This window comes from Garra rufa, chromosome 5 (assembly GCF_049309525.1).
Source record: "Garra rufa chromosome 5, GarRuf1.0, whole genome shotgun sequence".
In the NCBI taxonomy this organism is placed as follows: domain Eukaryota; kingdom Metazoa; phylum Chordata; class Actinopteri; order Cypriniformes; family Cyprinidae; genus Garra; species Garra rufa.
In genome coordinates, this window is record NC_133365.1 from 30,878,096 (window position 1) to 30,894,553 (window position 16,458).

Genomic DNA, 16,458 nt, shown 5'->3' on the forward strand with positions numbered 1-16,458 from the left:
ACTTACTACATAAAGTATACTTAAAAATATACTTGAACTTTACTTAACAAAATAAACTTGAAGTATGCTACTTCTTGGTAAGGGAAGTTTAATGGTCTATTGACCAAATGTTAGCAGTTTGTAAATTCTAACTTAAGGTATGGTCACATTAACTGTTGTTCAGAGATTTTATGTGTGTGAAATCTAGTTATTTTCCATAGGAATCCACATGATTATTAGTTTTGCAGATTTCGCATTTGGTTATGCAAAATGGTTTGAGCTGAGCTTTGTATATCACTACACATCTGACAAAAGACAATGTTGCCCACAAATGTAAAATTTCTACAGCTACTTGTAACTTACAGTTTTTCTCAATTGCTTAAACACATTTCTTGAAATTATGCCTCTTATTTGCGAAACTCTAAACACAAATCCACAACTCCTAACTCAATTCCCCAAACTTCCTATATTGAGGTCAAAATGAAGCTCTCCACTCAAAACAACTCAATCTTGCTGAAAAACCAAACTTTGCTCTCAGACATGACACACAAATCCTCAAAAAACTCACACTACAACACAGTTTTACACACTGATGAGATAAATTCAAAACAATACTACTAAAACAATAAAAAAAAACTTTTCACATGATGAACACAACAAATGTATGTATTTGCAAGTGTTTTATTTCTTACTTTACAGTAATGTACTGTAGAAAACAGAACAAAACAGCAAACAACAACAAAATAATTATTCTGCCCAACATCCTGTGTTTGGTCTGGAACAGGCCAAAGAACCTCTTCAGCATCACAGGCTAAATTAGCCCTGGCCAGGCAGCAGGGGTCAAATCCTCTTGCATGCCTAATCCAACCCTGGCACCCATCAACTAAAATATATGAGACTGCTTGTCTTCTTTCCCTTGCCCTTCCTGTCTCTTCCATGTTGTCGTTGTCGTCATCATCCTTCTCCTTCTTCTCCTCCTCTTCCTCTTTCACCTCCTACTCTTCCTCTTCAAAATTACACATTACTGTATGTGGGATATTGATTGAAAAAGACTGAATAGGATTCAAAGTTACACTTGTACTAGTGGTCTGACAAAAAAAAAATGCATTACAACGTCATTGTGAAACAGAAAAGAAAAGGAAATATGGGCACAAAGGTGAAAATAAAAATGAGAAAGCCCACTGTCAGAATTTGTAACTCCTGCGTTGTCCTCTGTCTATATATGCTTTCCAATTGAAGGTTCATGAAATGTACCTTTGAGCTTTTTCAGAGAACTGCTTTATCATTGGTTGATCTATATTATTCTTCATTAGTGAAAGTCAAGATTCACTTGAATAATTCATGGCAAATTTACAAAAAGTCTAATAGAAATATGTAGAATATATGATTGACAGTTTATGACAACTAGATCAAAAATTTTGCATTTACAGTAGGTAATGACTTATACGATGAGCTAATGACTTGATGTTTTGAGGGGTAAGACTTTTGCACAGAGAAATATATAATACATTTTGAGCAACATGACAATAGCAACTGATAATGTAGGAAACCGCAGACAAATGTATATAATCAGTTGTATGAATGTGCCAAAGCAATCACAACTTGATCAGAAGAAAGAGACGCTTTTTATGATGTGCACAAGAGACTAGATGATGTGGATGTTGAACAAGTAGTTTTGGCAATTTCATTTCTGATCTGAGAAATGCACCAAAGTGACTGAGAAACACTGTAAGCTGACTTTGGCTCTTTTATCTCCATTGAAGATTCTGATTAGTGTGTGCTAAATTTTGACTCCTAGTGTTTCCAGTTGGGTAATTATGTGCTAATTGAGCTCAAACTTCGCAGACTTGAGTGAACAATATTGAATGCTTGTGCTTTCTAAATGACCACATGGTGTAAGCACTGAGAAATGTAGGGATTTGTGTGTAGAGTTTTGCAGTAACAGTTCACCAAATATAACTCATGTGTCAAAGCAGGGAATAGTGTTTAATGTTTAGGGAAATGGGTGTGCTTTTTGAGAAATGGCGTTATAGTTTTGAAATTTTAGTTCAAAAGACTGGCTATAGTGTTTTAGCAATTGAGAAAAACTGTAAGTGCAGCTGATGCAACCAGCATCAGAACATCTGCAGCCCAAATTAAAATTTAGATAGGTAGAACATTGAACTACACTAAAATAAGACAAGAATCTTGACTGAGTCTTCTAAAAATAATCCTTGCAGTAGTTCCAACTCCAGATCTGGGTTCAGAATTACCTCTTCCCACATTGTCACTGTTTTCTTTTTTCTTTTTAAGATGAAAACTGAGCTAGCAGGAGAGCTGTTGAGATATTTTGCGATTAAAGTCTCAGGACGAGTAATAGCTTGTTCTGTTGAGAGTCAGCTGAGGACAGCATTCTAGCTTTGTATTTCAGGGCGCATGACCTTCCATTCGAGTAAGACTGAAGCAGCAGTTGATCAAATCCTAGATCATTATCCTGCTCTCAGATGTGCTAGTGATTCAGTTGTCTTCATCTTCATTCACACTGGAGTGGATGTGATGATCTGAACTTGTCCAGACTGCATCTGCTATTTAAATATCAAATAGTGCTTTTCGACATACTTAAATGCTGTTTCCCAGCACGTGCCATTTAAACAAGACGGTTGTTGAGAATGAGTCATAAGGGTCACTTCTGATGCTGTAATGATCTGTGTAGAGGAGAATGAGGTCTCTTGCCAAATATTGTTGTAAGAATGAGCAAAGTGAATCAGTCTTTTTTTCTTTAAACTGTGATTAGAATCTTTTTTCCCCCTGCAGCAACGGAAAAGAAGCCTGTTCCTCTATACAGCCTTCAAACGATGAGGTTGTGGAATGAGAGAAATGCCATGAATTTAAAATATAGTTGTTATGCTTTCAAAAGGTCAGCTTGTTATACGTTTGAGTTACGAGCAGAGACGGCTGAGTTGAATGATGAAAAGTGGGCTGAGAGGGTGAAAGGCTGTCATGAGGATTCAAATGTTACGATTCATTACGGCCCAACGTGTCCCTCCAAACTGATGATGTCTTTATAGGCATACACACAAAAATCAAAATGGTCTTTTATTAGTAATTTACTCATCCTCTTGTTGTTTCAAACTTGTTTGTTGAACAATGAAAAATTTACTGTAGCACTTTTTTTTCTTTTTTTTTTTCTATATAATGAAAGTTAAAGGGATTGTTCGCCCAAAAATGACAATTCTGTCATTAACTAACTGTCAACCCCATTTTTGAACATAGACGTTAAAGTACACTATCCAAACTTAAACTGTTAGAATTTATGAACAATTACATTTTCTAATATGATTTCGAAGTACCATTTCCATGGTAATGCAATGTCAGATTTGCTCCTAATCCTTCATAAATCATTCTAATATGCTGATTTGCTCAAGAAACATTATTAGCAATTTCGTTATTATCATCAACATTTTTGTGTAACTGTTTATTAATTAAAGTGATAGTTCACCCAAAAATCAAAACTACTCACCTTCATATTGTCATCGTACTCTCCTGAATGTGCGACAAAAACTGAGATGGAAGAGAAGAAATTGTTGAATAAAGTTATTTTTGTTTTCTTTGCACACAAAAAGTATTCGTATAGCTTCAGAAAATTAAAGGGTTAGTTCACCCAAAAATGAAAATTAGCCCATTATTTATACACCCTCCAGCCATCCTAGGTGTTTATGACTTCCTTCTTTCAGACAAATACAATCAGAGTTACATTTAAAATTATCCTGGCTCTCCCATTCCCATTATCCCTGGCAATGGGCTGGTGTTTCTCTTCAACAGTCTAAAACAAGTCCAATAAAGTGCATCCATCCATAATAAAAAGTGCCTCACACGGCTCCGGGGGGTGAATTAATGCCTCCTGTAGTGAATCAATGTGTTTTTGTAAAGAAAATTATCCCAATTTAAAGCGTAATAATCACTTTAATCTAGCGTGTGCCAACTGGTCGTACACAGAAGCATATCTGGGCAAATGACGTAGGATGTCAGCAAAAAAAAAAGGATTTGAAGAAAAGGATTTTGATATAAACCAAGATGAAGAAACTTTGCTTCCTTTGTTCCTGTAAACAAACCTTGATATTCTCGAAATTTCACTGGCGCATGCATTTTTGGGTAAACTATCCCTTTAACCCTTAAATGCATGAGTGTTTCACCAATCATTATTCCATATTTAGGTCTTTAGCGACCCGGACCTATATATCCAGCACTGATGGATCTTTAACTTCTGCAATAGCAAAGAACTCTCTTGATATTTTAAAAACAATTACAGAAGAATAAAATAAAGCATATTTTGTTACCTTTTGAAACTTAGAAGGGATTTATTTGAGCAAATGATTTTACCATCGCTGTCATCCTCAGAGCACACTTCCACAGTACATTCAGCATCTGGCTCATATTCACTATCTCAGCAAATTCTCAAAACTATCATTTTCAATGACTTCAAAGTCAATATTGTGATCACTGGTAGTTTATTCACCACATCCACCATCAAATAACAGTGGCATGTATATTGTATTGCTTACAGTAATTGCTCTGCAGTAAAGTCATTCAAACCAGTTAAATTTTTGCTGAAGATATTCTTTTGTTTTACGCCTGCGATAATTATGAGTGAAAAATCACATCATTATTGTCCATCAAACTGTGCCACCTCGAGGGAAAAAAGGTGAATTGCACGTATTAAGTCATCAGATATTTACATATTTTTGCACACAAAAAATATACTTACACTATTACATACCTTGGGTGTAACGCCCTTGGACTGTCTATGTTGGTTTCTCCCAGTGTCTCCACCCCGCTGTTCTGCGTGTACTGGTTCTCCCTTGCCCATATTTGGACTTCCCCCTCATTAGCGTGATTCTCTACACCTGTCCTTGTTAATCAGTGTCCCTTTATAAGTTGGTTTGCTTGCTCAGTTCCTTGTCCAGCGTTGTTGTTACCTCCTGTGTTTTTGTGTTCTCCAGCGTTTCCTGTACCCGTCCTGTGGGTTTATTAAAGACCTTCGTTTATATTCCATCATTGTTTGTCTGTTCCTTCACGTATCCTGACAGTACGCCGGACCGAAACAGTTTCGCCAAGTTTTCACCCCCGTTTTTGTTTCTCGTCCGTTTTTACAGTCTTTTTGTTTCCGTAGTGTCACCATTATGAATCCCCTACTGCGTCCTGAATTCCTCCTCTTACGGCTGAAGCAGGGGGAGATACTGCTCGAGGGTTACACCCAATTGCTCCAGCTACTAGCAAACACCACCAACTACCCGGATGACGTGAGCCTAAACGCGGCATGCAGAGCACCGTCGTCCGAGGACGACCCTCGAGCCAATTTCGCCACTTTTGTGGAGTGGACACTGGCGAGAAACAGATCCTCGTTCCCTGCCTGTTCCTTGGAGAATCTCGCCAGTGCCACTCCAGACTCAGAGCCCAGCCAGCCACCACCCCGACACGCTCTACCGCCACCTGCTCCGCCTCCGTTGGTTGGCCCCCTGGAGTCATCAGCTCTTCCTACACCATGGCTCCTCCCTCCATCGGCTCCACCATAGGTCTCCATCATGGCTGCGGCCTGGGTCTCACCTGGCTCCTCCTGCTCCAGCTCCCTCCTGTCTCCTCCTTGGCTCCTCCCTCTGTCATCACCTCCCTGGACTGTTCTGTCTCCTCCCTGGCTCTTTCCCCCATCATCACCTCCCTGGACTGTTCTGTTTCCTCCTTGACTCCTCCCACCAGCTGAACCACCCTGGATCCCGCTGATCGTCCTCCTCTCGGGAGTCCGTCCTCTGCCGAAGCCCCCTCCTGAGACTTGGTTTAGTTAGTTTTCCTTGTTTGTCGGCGCGAGAACGCGCCTACCGGGAGGGGGATGTTATGTCACGCCCTTGGATTGTCTATGTTAGTTTCTCCTAATGCCCCCCCTCCCCCTGCTGTTCTGTGTGTATTGGTTCTCCCTTGCCCATATTTGGACTTCCCCCTCGTTAGCGTGATTCCCTACACCTGTCCTTGTTAATCAGTGTCCCTTTATAAGTTGGTTTGTTTGCTCAGTTCCTTGTCCAGCGTTGTTGTTACCTCCTGTGTTTCTGTGTTCTCCAGCGTTTCCTGTACCCATCCTGTGGATTTATTAAAGACCTTTGTTTATATTCTATCGTTGTTTGTCCGTTCCATCACGTATCCTGACATCGGGTCTTTAGCGACCCTATACACTTCTTACAAAAAAAAAAAAATCAGAAAACAGATATTCTTATATATTTTTTCTTGTTATATTGTTTATAATAAATAGATTAAGGAATACTAAGAAAGTTGACGTCAAACTTAAAAAAAAAAGGGAGAGGGTAGTGAATGATGTCCCAGGTAAGCATTTAAGGGTTAAAGTTGAACCACTGATGTCACATGGACTATTTTAATGATATCCTCACTACCTTTCTGGGTCTTAAAAGCGGTAGTTGTATTACTGTCTAAGCAGGGTCAAAAAGCTCTCGGATTTCATCAAAAATATCTTAATTTGTTTTCAGAAGATGAACAAAGGTGTTACAGGATTGGAACGACAAAAGGGTGAGTAATTAATGACAGAATTTTCATTTTAGGTGAACTATTCTTTTAACAACTTTCTCATACCTGTATACCCCCCTTTTATTCATCACTTGTTTACTAGGAGAGACAGAAATGTAGCAAACGTTTGTCTACTGTTAGACGTTCAGTCGACCTACTGCTCTATTATTTGTAAGAATAATCAGTGGGATTAATAACGGCTCAACTAATTTCTCATCATCGTTAGAATGTACGTCATCATCATCATCATCATCATCATCATCGTAATCACTACATCATCAGCATCACTGACCGCATGTGATTCGCTATTGCTCCTAATTACTCCATCATTGAATGTCACCTTTAATGTGCCAAGCTCTCGTGCCTGTATATGTGTGTGTGTGTGTGTGTGTGTGATGAGAGAGAGATGCTGAATTGCAGAGAAGGGGAGCGCATGTGATGTGAGAGCGAATCAATAAAAGGATTCCTTCCTTCACTCCTCACTTTGCTGCTTCTCTCTTTACTGCTGCATAGCTTCATTCCCAACCAATCCCGGGAAACAGTGGGGGGAAAATCACTGCTTGTCTTTCTCTGCTCCACTCTCTTCAGTTCCGCAATATATTGTTGTCATCAGGGTTTACAATATACAAAGCTCATCCTCCTCTCTCCTCGCCCTTTTTTTCCTTCTCTCTCTCTGGGTTTCTCCCTTGCACTATCATTACATATTAATAGGGCTGCTTCCTTTGTCCACCTGGACCTTTTATTGATTTTTGTACCACACTGTTTAAAGGTGTGTGTGGCACAATCTGGTTTAATTACATTTTCAGTTTCTTTACATTTATCTCTTTGTATGCGTGCATGACTTATTTCGTGTCTAATAGTACAAAACACATACCGTCATTTGAAGCTTTAGTTAGCTGTCTCTTTCTGAATTGAATGAATTGTGTGAGGTGAATAATAATTGTAATTTGCTATATGGGTTTTTTTCTCATACTTTACAGAGCAAGTGATAGAAACATCTTTGCCAGTGTTGTATCATCTGCCTGAATGCATCAGAAGGCCCAGCTATTGAGGAAAGGAGATGTGGCGTAGCCAGTCCGTGTACATGGGGATGATTAGTAGGCCATGACTGATAGTAGCCGATGGACAAATTTGTCCACGATGCCAGGGTTATTTTCACCTACTTGAAAAACACCCTGGGATATTTTTAATTAACACAGTCAAGTGTTAATAGTCAAGTAAAGTACTGTTTCACTGACTTCTTTTTATTCTTAAGTTTCCACAGACATTTATGGGTCAGTGACATGAGGCTTACTTTTCTTTAGAAGTCACAGATCTCTAGAGCTCTTCTTTGATGCCATGGTTTTACTTTTTGAATTAAAATTGATTTAGATATTTTTGGGGTGGCATAAGCCTTTTAATTGCCTCATTAAAAATTTAAACGTTGAAAATAGGAACGTAGTTTGGCTTAATTTAAACAAAACTGGAAAACAATGACAAAGCATTGGTAGTTCAAGTTGTGAAATATATGTTTATGAATGAATTAATTCTTATTTATTCATATTTATAAACAAAATATGTATTTTAAAACTTTTTGGCAGTTTTAAAATACATAATTTACTCAATTACACCACATTTTACACATTCATTTTAAACATTTCTGGAAATGGTTTAGAATTTTCAAAACCATAAAACCAACATGAATGCAAAGAGTACATTGCTAAGAACACATGTGTTTTAAACTACATTTCTGATTGATAGATAGCTCCGGTACGAACCCTGTGAAACAGTTTGACAAAACAGCTCAAATCCGCATAAGGAAGTTAAAATAGCATGGCTGCATCAACGAATGCATTTTTATTTCACTTTTGCATTTGTTAACACTGTTGGGTAGGTTTAGGGTTGGGTCTGGTGTATTGGGTAGGTTTAGGGTTGGGTCTGGTGTAGGGAATATTTCCAATATGATAGAGCATTAACCTTTAGCGACACTCTCCGGATATATGAATTCTGAACAGTCGCAATGTGTACCTCAAGCAGCGTAATAAAAAGGCAGCAATGCGTACCTGTACCAAAGAAATAAAAACGTGCCACAGTCACATATTGAAGGTGTGTTTTAGCACCGCTCTCTGGATATTTCACTTTTGAAACTGCCACGAAACATGCAGTAAGGTATGTATTATTTTTATACAGAGGCATGTATTATCATGAGCCTGGGTTGCGAAACTTGTATTAGTCATTGGCCCTTATCTTCTCTTTCTATCTTTTTTCTTTTTTCTTTTGGCTGTCCCTCTCTTTCTTCCCCAAATGTTTTTACAAAGTTTGACTCTGGCATTTGAGGGAGTGCATGCAGGCCACTGCCTCTTCACACATCTCTGCTTCTGTCCTCATGCTCCGCCATCCGTGAAAACACACTTCTGCAAGCACACATACAAAGAGAGAGCCCCATCTCTTTATGTTAAAAACAGAACATACTGTATACAGAGCCAAGACAACTTGGACAAACATGCAAAGAATAAGATGTAAATACAGCTGGAGTCCACATTTATCATAGGAAGGTGTACTCACCCCCTTTTCAGTTTAAGTCTTTCCAGCATCACTTGCCTAAGGCTTCTGGCTGAGATGCAGGTCTTATTGGATGCTCCAACTCGCACACACACACACACACACTCGCACACCTACACCTGAATACAGAAGCTCCTCTCTGTCCACTATCAAGCAGTCTCAGCATGGGACGGCGGTTTCCTGAAGCCTTTCCAAGGGTTTAGATGCCACACCTCTTCAATCCTTTTTACATCAAAGTTTTCAGACTCTCTCTATACTGATATGTATGACATCCCTATGATATAAGAGTAAAAGTTTGATTGAAAACTCTTTAATATAGGATTTAATGATACATAATACATGTGCCTTCGCTCGAATTAAGGTTTGTTTGTCGTGGATTTTGAGTAACTACTAAAATTGTGATTTAAAATCTGTAATGTTTGTTTGTTTAGCTTAAAGACATAGTTCACCCCAAAATGAAAATTCTGTCATTATTACTCACCCCCATGATTTTCCAAGCCTGTAAGACCTTTGTTCATCTTCAGAACACAAATTAAGATATTTTTGATTAAATCCGAGAGCTTTCTGACACAGCAACACCACTACCATGTTCAAGCCGAGAAAGGTAGTAAGGACATTGTTAAAAGAGTCCATGTGACATCAGTGGTTCAACAGTAATTTTATGAAGTTACGAGAATACTTTTTGTGTGCAAAGAAAACTAAATAACAACTTCTGCCATTATCGAGAGTACAGAGAGGGTCAGAAAACTTTTGGATTTAATCAAAAGTATCTTAATTTGAGTTTTTACGATGGATGAAGGTTTGGAATGACATTAGGGTGAGTAAATAATGACAGAACTTTCATTTTTGGGTGAACTATCCTAAAGAAAAACAATATCACATTTACCGTCCCTCACATTAGCATTAATTTTTTTTTTTGTAATTTGATGCAAAGATGATATGTATAATAAAAAGTATAGTTTCATAAATGTACATACATTTTTTTTTTAAATCTAAATATAAAAAACTTCATCAACGCCGATGACTGTTGAAACACGTCAATACTGTCTTGCGAAAAAGGATCCATTTTTTTATATTTTGTTGATAATTGGCCTTCAGTAAAGTTAGATAGCCAGTGTTGGGGGTAACGCATTTTAACACAATTTACGTAATCAGATTACTTTTTTTCAAGTAACTAGTAAAGTAACGCATTACTTTTTAATTTACAAAAAAAAAATCTAAACTATTTTTTTTAAATAAGTAACGCCAGTTACTTTATTTTCCCATTTTTTGACTAACAGCTTTCCTGTTCCTGTGTTAAAGCCAAAATATGTAAGATTTTTTGATTAAAATATTCATTAGAACAGTGTTACATATTTTGCTGACTTGTGTACTTACATTATAGTAAATGTTTTGAAGAATGTTTAAATCCAGAGAAATAAGCAATTTTAACTAGTGTAATGGACTGTGCCATCACAGCGCCTGCCAGTGATGTCATAGACTCTCGATTTAACCATACTAATAAGAAAATATTACTTTAGATATGCTGAAGAGTGTTAAACTTTCTTCTCCTGCGTTCTACTTTGAATTTACTTTTCCTTCAGCCTGAGGCTTATTTATTTCACTTTTGATGTAAAGGGCTTTTACAATTACTATTAATATTTAAAACAAACAAGCAAGCCCGGTCCAGAATTAAAAAGTAACGCAAAAGTAACATAACACATTACTTTCCATAAAAGTAATGTAATTAATGACTTTTTTAGGGAGTAATGCAATATTGTAATGCATTGCTTTCCTCAACACTGGTTATAGCCTATATAATATGTTGTTTTATTAATAATGAAGGCTATTCTCTTCTGAAAGCTTAGGTTGTTGATGTTGCATAAAATGCTAGGGTATGCATAGCCTGGTGCAGGTTGTTGCTGTGGGCCCCTCTTCAACTGAAATAGTTGTACCCACTAGCGATGACCCTGACCGCGAAATATTTCCATATGAGCCACTCGAGCCCAATTGTCGTGTTATGGCAACGGGTGTAACTGACCCTTTTATCAGGTGAATTGCACCTGTGTGTTTTGAGTAATTGTGGGGGAAATGTAATTGTTGCTAAACTGACTGACACTGTGATGATCGCCTGATTAATCTCTGTGCTGTCAGATGTAATCACCAGCAAATGGCAAGGGTAGAATATCTAATGGATAACATGACAAAAACATCTGTGCGCCGATTGCAACCGTTTCGGTTGGCTTAAACCGAGCGCTTCAAATATAATTTTGATGAGGCTTATACAATTAAATGAACTACTCGTTTAAAAACAACTTCCGTCCTCGAATTCAATTTGACTTCCATCGCTCATCCTGACTTTGTGGCATGTTGAGCTGCTCAGAGAGAAGTGGGAGTTTCTTAAACTAGACGAGGGGTGTGGAAAAGTCGTAGTGCAGACTGTGTCTGGGATCGAAACTGAGCGCGCACAGGGAGCGCGCTTAACGGACAGCTTCTGACGCTGAAGGAGAGCGTGGAGCTTGGCTCACTAGTAGGAACCCCGTTAATCTGCCTTGCCGCGTTTGTCTTGTCAAGACGAGACCCTCGCCCTCTGTCCGGTAAACTAGGACACCCTGGGAAACGGATTGAATTCCCTCCTCAAATCACAGCCAACTAGTTCCCGTTCGAACCACCCGCACGCTCTGCGCTTGAAGGAACATCTTTACCGCCACACTCTGTCCATCCCGCTAACGGCTGAGGAATACAAACTTGTATCACTTTTAAACGACTCTTCAGGACTGAACGCCCCTTTTTCTTTTTATTTATTTTTCCTTTTTTTGACAGAACATCAGAGTTTTGTCTTTTTTTTTGGATATATACGCGCGTCGACGTGATTCGCGCCGTTTTTCCGTCATTTATCCGCCTGTCACTTAGTGTGGAATATCTGAGGACTTTATTCAACGCTTCAGGAGGAAAGAAAAAGAGTTCGAAGAACTGCTTATGGAAATTTGAGGAGTTTTATTTATTTATTATTATTGTCCATATCAAGTACGTATGATATTACGATGTGTGTGGTGCAAGAGTCTTCGCCGCCCCTTTTAGAACAGAATTAGTCAGTGTGGTCCCGGAGTAGAGGCTAGATCAGTGTCTTCTCGATTCGCGCACTCTCCTCACTCTCCTTTTCTTCTTTCCCCTCAAAGGTTATTTTTCTATTTCCATGGAATAACTGATCAGGAAAACGACTGAGCGACAAAGTGTCTTGTTTTTCCCCCCACCGCCTGTAACTGACAGGCGGTCTAAGGTTGGTTCTTCTCCGGAGAATGCTCAATGATCGATGGGGAATCATGAACAGCTCACCGGAACTCGAAGACGGACAGCGGGGCAAAAATCAGGTGCGTCCCCCACTCGCTTAGACTTCAAAATATACTGAATGTAGTTTTAGGATGAGGCACAATAGCTACTCATCTTTGTGTGTGTGTGGGTACAGAGAGAGCAGTGAATAGCACAATGAGTTGAGTGCGGCTTGTTCCTGTCACTCCGCATAAGCGCGCCCGTAGATCATGAGCGCGGCAGAAAGTGGCTATTTTGTTTCGCGTTTATGCGGTAGCCGAAAAAAAAGGCGCCAGTCATGCGAAATGCAGCTGGTCTGTGGATTTGGCACTAAGTGCTGGGGTGGTATAGTGGGAAAGCAGGGAGGTGAATTTAAATATTTAATTAATAAATTAAATTTTTGTTTGTGCCATTGATGTTTTTGTGTTGTGAATGACTATATTACACCATATATGTTTGTGTATGTTTGCATGATTTTTAAAGGTAAAGTGTGGATAAGCCACAGAGGCACTTAAGTGGGCTTACCAAATCTCAGCCGAGGTTAGAGAGAATGAAGCAAACGCATGTACCTGTTAAAAGTGTGTAAACTGGCATATGGTAAATGCATGTTTTAATAGACAGTAGTGATTTTTATGTCTTATTGTCAGTGACGTGGGTAGATAACCCTTAAAATGGGGCACACAACAGTTAAATACTGTGAAAAACAAAACAAGTTATCAAAAGCAATATCAAAACCAGCACATAGCTGGATAAATACTCAAGGCTTGAGTACACACCCACACCATCACACAATCAGCTACACAGACTGTAGGGGGAGAGAGAGTAGTAGTGCAGTAAGTATTCAACTTGTTTTTTTCCTTGTCTCTGTCTCCATTCATATCTATGTTTATTCATACTTTATTGTGTTATTGTGAAGATCAGAACAAGAAGGTTGAAGGTAATTCTGTGTTCCCTGTATTTGGATTAAAGAGAGTTGGATTAAAGAGAAATTGAGTTTTGTTTTTATACATTAACTGAAGGTTTTTCTATGTAAAGGTTTTGTTTCTATGTAACGGTGCTTGCATGAGCAGCATATATCAGGAAAGGGGTCTAGGTCTATATCATTCTGATCCATTCCCTGTTCCCCCGGTAGGTTGTATTAGGCTTAGATGTTGTGCAGAAGTAACAGAACACATCTAAGAATGTGCATCAACTTCAATGGCAACAAAATGGGGATCTATTTTTAAGCTTTTGACATTTGAATTTGGCAAAGATTTGAGTTTTTTAATCAATGAAGAAGTTCCCAGGATTTTCTCAGCACACACACACACACACACACACACACACACACACACACACACACACACACACACACACACGCACGCACGCACGCACGCACGCGCGCGCGCGCACACACACACACACACACACACACACACACACACACACAACTGCAGTGGTGGAGTGGAATTGATTGAGTCCATTTTTGCTGACAACAGTCCACACCGGACTCCATACATGCATTTTAAACTATTGACTGTGAGTGAATGTTCCTCTGGAAATCGGTGTGTGTTTTGTTTGCTATAGCTGAGAAGATTAGTAACAAGAACATTACAGCAAACTTTTTATGATTGATGGCCCACATGTTTCTTTGCACATTCATGCTGTCCTAAATTGGCACACTTGATTTTTTTTTTTCAGTGTTGAAAGTTTGAAACAAAAGTAAATTCTCTAGACAATCTACTCAAACACCCGCTAACAGTATATACACATGCCGGTCTATTTAAAAAATCAGGACCATGGACAGCAGCAACCACATGCCTTGTGTTACATTCAGGACCATGGACAGAACCTGTTGAGTCTGTATTTGGAGGATAGAATCCTTCCATTCTATCTAATTTATGAATATATGACATATTGAGGTCTACAGTATACATCAAAAACATCTGAATAAATAAGCTTTCCATTGATATATGGTTGCAAAAAGGGTGCAATATATATATATATATATATATATATATATATATATATATATATATATATATATTTTTTTTTTTTTTTTTTTTTTTTTTTTTTTACTTATCCAAGTGTAGTTCTTGCATATTACTAATCAAAAATTAAGTTTTGATATATTTATGGTAGGAAATTTACAAAATATCTTCATGGAACATGTTTTTTACTTAATATCCTAATGATTTTTGGCATTAAAGATCCATACAATGTATTTTTGGCTATTGCTACAAGCATGCTACTTAAGACCAGGGTCCAGGGTCACATATGTTGTTACACGTTTGACTTATAGGCTTATAGGTACTACATTATATGACTCAGTGACAATTTACTCTGGTCTCCCCCTTTAGGTGAATATGTGAATAGAAATATTTAATTGGCTACAGTTTATGCCAGGATAATCCTATCCTAATGAGATTGTTAGACCGATAGATTGCTTGTTGTCTGTTGTGGATCTCCTAAAAAAATACCTTATTAAAAAATAAGCATCCTGATATGAACTATAGCAAGTGTTTTTAAACTATTCCTGCACTGTATGTTTTAGATTTCTCTCTTTATTAATATGTGCAGTGCTGGGGATGCTCCAGGAACAGTTTGAAAACCCCTGAACTAATGATCACCAAATGTGCAATACAACTGCACCATGCAGACTAGACAGACCAATAATGAACCTCAACTGAATAATACGGTGGTCATAAACCGCATGAGCAGATTTACAAACATTACAGGACGTACTGTAATAACTGTAATGAAGAAAGCATTTTACAATGGTACAGCTAAAAAATGAAGAGCGGTGACGAATCACACCACCCATTCACAGATTGAGCTATGAATGACTAATGCTTTCTCCCTGAACGGGGAGAAGGGAGGAGACGGAGACATCAAGAGACAAGTTGAGAGGGTTGTCAGCTTGGACCGGAAGGGAGTTCTGGGGATTCCTGTTAGCTTTAGGATACGCTGTAAGGCAAACACACACATGCATTTGATTGTGTTTTGTTTTACATTAAATTAGCATTCTACAGCATGGCTTGCTGTTGAAACAAATTCCCTGTTTATGCACGAACTGAAACAGTAACATCTCTTGAATTTGCCTAACATCCTTTAACTGTGTATGTGTGTGGCTGTGTATTTTCTCTGTATGTGTCCTTGTGAATATTCTATTTTTTTCTCCCCTTGCCTTTCTCATTTTCTTATTCTCCTCTTGTCTATCGTTTTCTCCTCTGCTCTCTTTCTCCCTCTCTCACCATCTGTCTCTTACCCTGCCTCACCCTGTCACTCAGCCTCTTACTTCTTTTCCCTCCATCAGGTCAAACACTGACATTTTCGTCAATAGAGGCCTAGGGGGGGCATGATCATTTTCTTTCTTTTATTTTCCCTGTCCTGCCTTTCCCTCACACCTCTTTTCACTTTCTCATCTATCCTTCCCCATGCGTTCTTGTGCATGCTGTATATATACACTAAAGGGAGCGTGAGCTATGCACGCATCACCCAAGATCACTTCAATGAAGAATAGAGATTTGCCTTGGCCATGCTGTGCAGAGTAGTGTGCCATTGCACCCTGATGGAGTGCTGCATTAGTACCTGTATTCTCTCCTCCTTCTCATCCACTTCCTGCTACGCATTCAGCGCCCCACATCTGACAATAGCCTCAAGCCATTAGCCATTGTTCACTCGCTAATAAAATTATAAAATGCAGCTCTATGCTGTGTATAGTAATCATAAACATCTGTAGTGAAATTTTCATAAATTTAGGCTGAGTCATAAATCGCAGTTATAGGTTAAGCGTGTTGAAGTGCACTTATTGCGCGGATGAGAAACCATGTAAGTGGCTTGTTTTTTTTTTGCTTTTATCTTTTTTGTATATCAAGCTCAAAATCTCCCATGTACAGTGCCTTTCAAAGTTTGGAAGGAATGTCATAGAAGAACCTTTTATGTCTAAAAGGTTCCATAAAAAACCTTTAACATCTGAAGGACCTTTCTGTTTCACAAAAGGTTCTTTGTGGCAAATAAGGTTCTTCAGATTATAAAAAGGTAAGCAAGAAATAATTATTTAAAGAACTTTTGACTGAATAGTTCTTTGTGGAACCAAAAATGGTTCTTCTATGACATCGCTTG

At 38.5% G+C, this 16,458-nt stretch overlaps 1 protein-coding gene across 2 annotated transcripts in view; it reads left to right on the forward strand.

Moving 5' to 3' along the window:
* The first annotated feature begins 11,535 nt into the window (after positions 1–11,535).
* fibcd1b (fibrinogen C domain containing 1b) overlaps positions 11,536–16,458 on the forward strand; it is a 120,045-nt gene continuing 115,122 nt past the window's right edge. For both annotated transcript variants that reach the window (XM_073840617.1, XM_073840619.1), the window contains exon 1: positions 11,536–12,416. In XM_073840617.1, the coding sequence (XP_073696718.1) occupies positions 12,345–12,416 (72 nt within the window). In that variant the 5' untranslated portion in view covers positions 11,536–12,344. The remainder of the gene's footprint in view (positions 12,417–16,458) is intronic.